The 8,206-nt window shown below is 46.1% G+C and overlaps 1 protein-coding gene across 1 annotated transcript; it reads left to right on the top strand.

Annotated features, from left to right (window-relative positions):
• Nucleotides 1-4,453: 4,453 nt before the first annotated feature.
• LOC100194047 (carboxy-lyase) lies at nt 4,454-7,940 on the top strand. Its single transcript, NM_001139106.1, has 7 exons — nt 4,454-4,904; nt 5,584-5,681; nt 6,208-6,238; nt 6,321-6,420; nt 6,509-6,579; nt 7,310-7,453; nt 7,533-7,940. The coding sequence occupies exons 1-7, from the start codon at nt 4,641-4,643 to the stop codon at nt 7,620-7,622; spliced, it is 798 nt and encodes a 265-aa protein (NP_001132578.1). The 5' UTR covers nt 4,454-4,640; the 3' UTR covers nt 7,623-7,940.
• The last annotated feature ends 266 nt before the right edge of the window (nt 7,941-8,206 follow it).

The following is an 8,206-nucleotide window of genomic DNA, read 5'->3' as shown; positions in this document are numbered from 1 at the left end:
TAAGTTCGACGGGGCCACGTGGCCATCGACCTTTGTGTCCTGCGTGGGTCTGCGAGGACTGCACAATAAGTTCGACGGTACCCACGTTCTTACGGGAATGCTTCAGATAACAAGATATTGCCTAACAGAATACCAGTTTTAGTAACTATATCAGTACTACCAAACAATTGAACTAAGAAGCAATTTCTTTTGCAAGAGAAGATTAAAAGGCAAGTTTCCCAGAGTTCATGTAACGCACCTTTACGCACTTACACAAAAAAAGAAAGGAAAAAAAAGCTTGGCAAGATGATTAACTAATTCAGTCTAGACTTGTTAATTTTGTTCAACAGCATTCCTTGAATTTAGTCCTGTGACCCCAATACACTTCACTATTAACCATCATAGTTATCAATCTCAAAAATATTTACAAAGCTGCTAACCAATGCCAAGGTGTAACTTTTGGGGCCTCGAAAGAAAGGTCACCTAGAAATTTGGTTGTCATTTTCATATTTGCTATACATTATAATATGCACACTAAAACTGAGAAACAGAACATGTAGACCTGAGGCAATTAGCTAGCACACACCTACCCTTCGAGAGCATAACACAAACTGCATGTTCGATGATCGTCTCTAGAATTATTTTCTAAATTTGGTCAAAAGTTTCTTCTTTCATCCCTCTAGGCCGTCCAAAGTGCCTCGTATATAGCTTTTGCGACTGCTTTTTACCAGAAACATCAACCTTCTCTACATTGACCTATGTGAACACAAAAGGTTGTTTGCGACTTTCAGCATAGTAGCACAAAAATGCATGGTATCTATGTGTAATGACCCTTCACAGACACACCAGTCACAAAAGGACTACACTAACATAAACGCAACCACAGTTTCAAGATTATTTGATGAAGATTATTCATCTCAGTACCAAATGTAACATGAGGGAAGCAGAATAACATAGCGTGTATACTAACACTTTTTTGAAAAAATATACCAACACTTTAGGTATTGAGGGGATGCGGTCTAACCTTTTCAACCATGTGCTGGAAGGTGAAGTCGAAACAACGACACACCCCTTGCTGGAGTCGGAGTGCAGTGGAATGGGCGTCGTGGGTGCGGCGGCAGGCACCAGTGGGGAGAGGAGGAGCCCGAGCTGGTGGGGATGGCCTTACCGTGTATGACGGCGACAGGCTGCTATGGTGGGGGATGGCTTCTCGCTCTACAGCGGTGGGGGAGGGACCTCACGTGTTGGTTGCTTCCTGCTTGTGGTGGGGTGCGGCGGGCGGCAGCGGGCGAGCACGGGAACGTCTGCGGGAAGTGAGGATGGAGGAGATTGCGTCCGCCCGGATGGAGGAGATTGGAGGCGCGTAATCGATTGTCCTCGCGCGGATGGTTGAGATTGTGGGCACGGGGGCAAGGTTGTCGTGCAGGCGTCGATGCATGCGGGCGGGTGGGGCGCATGGAAGGGGAGGCTGCTGGAGCAGCGCCGAGGCAGGGGTGCAGAGTCGGGGGCAGGGGCGTGGGCCTAGGAGTGGCAGCGCTTGGAGGTGACGCTGTGTCAGGGAGGCGCGTGGGGCTAGGCACGGAGCCAGAGAGGCGCTGGAGGCGACGTTCGGTGGCGGCGACCAAGGAGGCGGGGCATGACGGCAGGGTGGAGGCGCAGGGTGGCGACGGCGGGGCGCGCAGGGTGGCGGCGACGGGGCGCGCGAGCTGGCGGCTAGCGGCGGGCGCGAGCGGTAGGTAGCGGGAAAGGAGAGGAAGAGAGACGCACTGGGTTAGAGATTTAGGTTTTTGGGTTAAGTTCGACGGTGTCCACGTGGCCCACGAATTTAATTTAAGAACGTGGGTACCCTCGTTCCTAATAGGTTAAGTTCGACGGGTTTGGCTAGGGCCCACGAACTTAATTTAAGAACGTGGGTACCCACGTTCTTAAAAAACCCATGAACTTAACTAATGTAAGAACATCGGTACCCATGTTCTTAACAAAACCCACGAACATTTATCAGTTTCTTGTAGTGTCAAGCCACGCCTCAACAGCCGCGCCAACACCATCAGGAAGACGGCGGGAGCCTCGAGCACTTTGCTTGAGGTTACCGCCGTAGGCTCTCCCCCATGCTCCGTCATTAAGAATAGTGATGGTTGGATGGATAAAATTTTGAGCAGAGTTTGTGTTCATAGAGTAGATATTCTTACTTGAAGGGTGGATTGCAGGTGAAGCAACACCTTTATTTAATAAGACGGTCTATTCTCCCCTCGAAATATGACTCAAACAACAGTACCATAATTTCGATGATGAAACATTGTTACCATCATCATACATATTCGTGATTGTATTCTTGAAGTGGTCGATCTAGGCTCAGTGTAAATAGAGATACTCAGTGTAGTATGTGCAATCGTTGATGTAGCCGTTCGCTCGGGGAAGAAGGCAACCGCCGGATTGAACGAAGACAATGAGTAGTTGCGTAGATGGACTTCCTGAAAACTTGATCACTTGTCTAACCATGCCACACCCTTGCTACTATTGACTCATGCCACACTCTTCACAAAAGGAGTGTTCCATGTGAGCTCTAGCACTTTGATCCAACTATACTACTGGCGCTCTTCACATCTTGCTCTACCTAGTGTTATTATTTTCGCCTCCTCTCATGGTGAGCACAATACCACTCACAAGTCTTTATCCGGAGCCACGGAGCCATGCTAGTCTCTATGCGAGCTTCACGACAGAAACCATATTTTTAAACGGTTTAGGAGACGGCAAGTTTCATAATTTAACCATCTAGTGATATACTATCTCTATTTATAAATATATGACCGTTATTTTTTTCAAAACTTTAATCACCCATCTTATTTAAAAAATGTGATATATTATTTGTTTTATTATGGTTTGTTTTAATTTAAGGTCGTTTGAACGTTGCTTAAAATTTATATTTTCGGATAAATATTTTAAATGGGTTGAGTGGTTAAAATGTTCGAAAAAAGTTAAACATATTATATATTTGTGAACTAAGGGAGTAACTTGCAGTATCTTAATGCAACATATTAGCAACTATTCGCCTGCAATATGATCCATTCTCATAAGCACGATGCACGGGTCAGAGAGCGCTCTAATACTCAAAAAAACTAGAACATAATACAAACTCCTAAATTAATACTCCCTCCGTTTCTTTTTATTAGTCGCTGGATAGTGCAATTTTGTATTATCTAGCGACTAATAAAAAGAAACGAAGGGAGTACATACTAGTATAAGACCTGCCATGCGAGTGCACACAACTATATTTAATATCTATAAAAAATAATTTTGATATCAAAGTGATCGTATGTACCACATAACAAATATCAAACTGATAATTATCTTAGACAAAAAGGCTAAGAAATGTATAAGTTAAAAAAGAATATGACTTTGGTCGCTCATCCTATTTCAGCCAGTGAGCTGGTATTTGGAAGAGCATATGGCTGACCGAGCTCGGTTCGACTCGGCTTGTCCATTTCACGAGCTGGGGAAACAGGCTCGGCTCGCGAGGCACACCCTGATATTATATAATTGCATTATATAGTGAATTATTAGTATATAAATATAAAATATATAGATACCGTTCATTATTATGAGTAATTTAAATTATTAATTGTCATATATCTATCATGAAACGCTAAGAAACAAACTGATAATCTATAAAATTAGTCAATATCCATCATTATTCTACATATTAAGTAATTTGGCACAACTCGAGAGCCGGCTCGGCTCGGCTCGCTCGAGGCTCGCGAGTCTCTCCGAGCTCGAGCCAGCTCGCGAGCCTCGAGCTTATTTTCTAGCCTTAGTGTTAGGTTTGGATGGTTTCTTATAGCTTATTTGTGATGTAACAACCTATTAGACTAATTGTTAGGCTAGAAGCCGGTTCGCACATGACACACAAACTGGTGCTTTAAAGAAGTATATATATATAAATAAGTATTGATATCTTATAATATGCTTATAAAATATCTATATTGATTTTTGTTTAATCAGAAAATAAAAATATGACTTAACAGTAAAAATATGTCTCAATTTTAAAATTATCAAAGTAAACTTGAATTCCCCTACTCGCATAATAAACTGCTAGAGCAGTAGCACTAAATCTAATTAAATTAAACCATAGCGTGTCTGCATGAAAGATAAGAAATGCGTACAGTTTTTTATAAAATTTCAATTCATCGCACGTGTCATCGACTAATAACATAAAAGAAAAAACACTCCTGCGGATGTTTGTTCACACAATAGTGCTGTGATTGATCATTGATGATGAAAGAAAAACAGGACAAACGTGTGGGTCCCGCGGACGGAGCAAGGAAAAGGAAGCAACCCTAGTGAAGGCCACACCCAAGCCAAGGCAAAAAGGCGCGCCTATAAATCGTCGGAGGGGAGTGGAGAGACGTGCGTGCCGGTGCCTCTGCCTCCTCCCACCCCTTCTCACGACCTCCCTCCGGGCAGGACACCATAACAACGACCGCCCGGCCGCAGCCACTGCTCTCTCTCTGTCTCTGTCTCTGTCTCAACAACCCGCCGCTACCGCCACCCGCACGTTCAACTACCAACTGATCGAGGGGGCGCGCCGGTTGATCGGGAGCAGATCGCTCGCTACTGGGACATAGCTAGCTAGCTTGTAGTCGCTCGCTGCGCGTCCCGCCGCCATGACCCCAGCCACGGCGGTTGCCGTCGCGTCCGAGGCGTGCGTCCTCTCGGACTCCACGGTGGCGTCGTCGTCGTCCACGGCCGAGACCGCCGCGGCGCGCGCGGAGGTTCCGGCGGCCGGCAGCACCGATGAGACGGGCAGCGGCGGCGGTGGGGCGGCGGAGCGCCGGTCCCGCTTCCGTCGGATCTGCGTCTACTGCGGCAGCGCCAAGGGGAAGAAGGCCAGCTACCAGGATGCCGCCATCGACCTCGGGAACCAGCTGGTACGTACGCGCATCCGGTGCATGATCCACAGCACACTCTCTCGGGAACCAGCTAGTAAGCACTGGAGCGTTCCGTTCCGATCAGTTCCATGGGAGTTCATTGCGATGTGTACATTTGGAGACGCACGATCAATCTGTTAATTCCTCTCTTACATGCATGTTGGTTTGAGCATACTGTACTACTTGTTGTTAATTTGGTCGCCATGTCGTGTGATTGGGTCATTGGGATGGGAGGTTCTCGACTCGTCGATCAGGAATGAATTGTGTGTGCACATCATCGGCGTCGTTGTGGCCTTGCCTGTTCATCATGAGCTCCCAGCCCTCCTGCCTTTGTATATCAGAGGAGACGAGGGAGAGGACAGGCCAGGTGATGGTCTAATGGACAATCCGCTCTACAGCCAGTCCGACGCCTTGCCATCTACATTTCCTTTCCCGTCCCCCCTTGGGGCTTGTGAGTTGTGACCCTGTCTGTGCTCTGCTGGTCCTCACCTCGATTGCTTTGCCGGAACGGAACCCCCTTAACTCTTGCATGTTGCATAACAGTGCATCTGCAAGGTTTTGTTTCATCTTGTTTTCCTCCCATGGACGTGAACGAATTGACTAGACAGGCTCATGATGCATGATTGTGTCTCCCTTCTGTTTCATCACCAACACCAATGCAAACGTAATGGCCGTGCAGGTGGAGCGGGGCATAGACCTGGTCTACGGCGGGGGCTCCATCGGTCTCATGGGATTGGTCTCCCACGCAGTTCACGCCGGAGGTCGCCATGTCATGGGGTTAGTATCCATCGCCATCTCTCATCTCTCTCGCTCCCCTTTCTTCCTATGCCCGCCATGTAGGTTGCTGGTCCTTGCATGCCATGCGCTGTCTGGTCTGGTCGTCCTGGGGTCTTCCCGTCTGGGCGCTTTGTTTTGTTTCCAGGCAGGCACCAACTCGGTGTCGCTGCACCAAAACTGCAGCCTTGGCTTGCTGCAGGAATGGCAGCTTTGTTTCGGCCGTCAGCCCAGCTGTTGGGGTCTGGGCGCTCCATTGCCCGTTGGGGGAGAGCAGGGAGCCATGCCAGTTGCAAATGTTTCACCGAAGTGGAAGCAACTTTTTGGTCTTCTTTTCGAAAGGCTAGTTGGTTCCATGCATGCTCCAAGTGCTCGACTGCGTGCAAGCCGTAGCCGGCGAACCAAGTCTTTGCCCCTCTCTAGCCTGCCCATTTCAAGTGTTATGTCTGGGCTTACCTGGAAAAGGATCAGCTGCTTGCTCCTGCACTTGTTTGACCGCTTTTTCTGTTTCCTCTCTTCTTTTTGGCAGGATCATTCCAAAATCACTGATGCCCATAGAGGTGAGTGAGTTGTTGAGTCCAAAAGCTGGGATATGTATCTTATTGCTATTCTATGACAGTCCTCAATAGTATAATTTTACAGGTAACCGGAGAGCCTGTTGGGGAGGTTAGAGCCGTCTCTGGCATGCATGAGAGGAAGGCTGAGATGGCCCGGTTTGCTGATGCTTTTGTTGCATTGCCAGGTGTGTCCGTGTGTTTGTGTATATACTAGTCCACCCATTCTCTATATTTCATATTTCAGAAACCGATTGTATGCGTATGAACTGGCAGGTGGCTATGGAACTCTGGAGGAGTTGCTTGAGATCATTACTTGGGCACAACTGGGGATCCACAAGAAGCCGGTAAACTCCAAATTTTCTTTCGATCACATTAATTCTAGGTGCTTCTAGAATGGACCATGCCCCCCTGTCTGTATGTGTTGTTTTGCCTCAGTTCTGCTTGTAGCTAGGTGTCCTAATATAAGCGCAGATGTGTTTACTAGAATAATATCGTTAATTAGAGCTGTTGTGATCTGATGCTGCCTTGTTCGCATGTGACTAAAATTTTAAAAGGGTTTCCATCCTCACAGCCACAGCTAGATACCAAATTACTGAAATGATACTTTAGTCAACATGCTGTGGACATCAGAATATTGCCCGAGACCTACCTAGGGCATGCGATCTGCGTTGTCGATCTTTTATATACCGCCCTCTAATAATAAGATATGCTCCATACTTTATGGATATTCCCACACTTGCTTAATACTAATGTATGACGTGTTGCATGCACAAGGCAATGTATTATTGGTCTTCCGTTATTGTCAATTGAGTTGCAAAATGGGAAGGATTAGATTAGAACAGTCAAGTCTATGCTTCTCTTCTTCTTGTATCCCTTATCTGTCTCTATTATGCGCTCAATGATGCCCCCTCTCTCCCAGGAAGAAGAAAAAAAAAGTAATTATTTATGTGGTGATATCATCATCATCAGATACGATTTTGCTGGGGATGATGAACATATCATTAATCATGTCTTGTCCATTAACACTACTGTGCTTAATTTCATGTAATTGAAAAATCTTATCATCGTCACCAGGTTGGGCTTTTGAACGTTGATGGATTCTACGACCCGCTTCTGTCTTTCATCGACTTGGCTGTCAGAGAAGGTTTCGTATCGGAGGCGGCAAGGCGCATCATCATCTCAGCCCCAACAGCCAAGGAGCTAGTTATGAAGCTGGAGGTTTGACGACCCCTAGCTAGCTGCTAGCTGCGCCATTGGCATTGCTCTTGTTAATTATTTATTCCTTGGTATCTGGCAGGACTACGTCCCGGAGTATGACGTCGGCTTGGTCTGGGAGGAGCAGAAGCCCAACAGCTTGGTCCCAGCTGCTGGGATCACCTCATCCTGATGATCTCTCACCTTCCAGCCTGCACCGCATCATATATACACATATAACTAAGTAACTAACCGATCGAAGCCTGCCACAAATTTTTTGTTCATCTGCCAAAGTCCTAACCAAAGGGTAATTCCTCAAGGCGTGGTCTATTCTCTTCTATTCTATGTGCTGGCCGGCGTAGATCTTTTTTGTTTGTTTTTGCTAGAATTAGTACTTGCAAGCAGTAGTGACTGACGAGGATGCATCTCCATGCTGTTTGGGTGTGTTGCTGAATTTTGTATTGCACGTGGTTTTAGTTATGCTGCGTCTGCGTGCCCTGTGAGGTTAAGGAATTGGGCCTGTTTTTGCTTTCATCGCGTCTGGCCCAGAAAGATGGCACGCTGCGAGTTGACGACGACCACAGATCCACAATCTTCTAAAGCGTTTAATTCTCTCTGTCAAATACAGTAAAATAAAAATGAGCAGCACTCCAAATTAAATTATGTAATCCGTTGTGTGTGTCTATATATATATATATATATATATATATATATATATATATATATATATATATATATATATATATATATATATATATATATATATAGCCCTGGGCT

The sequence above is a fragment of the Zea mays genome, chromosome 6 (assembly GCF_902167145.1).
Source record: "Zea mays cultivar B73 chromosome 6, Zm-B73-REFERENCE-NAM-5.0, whole genome shotgun sequence".
In the NCBI taxonomy this organism is placed as follows: Eukaryota; Viridiplantae; Streptophyta; class Magnoliopsida; order Poales; family Poaceae; genus Zea; species Zea mays.
The sequence above is the reverse complement of the archived record's forward strand: the minus strand, read 5'-3'. Positions and strand labels throughout refer to the sequence as shown.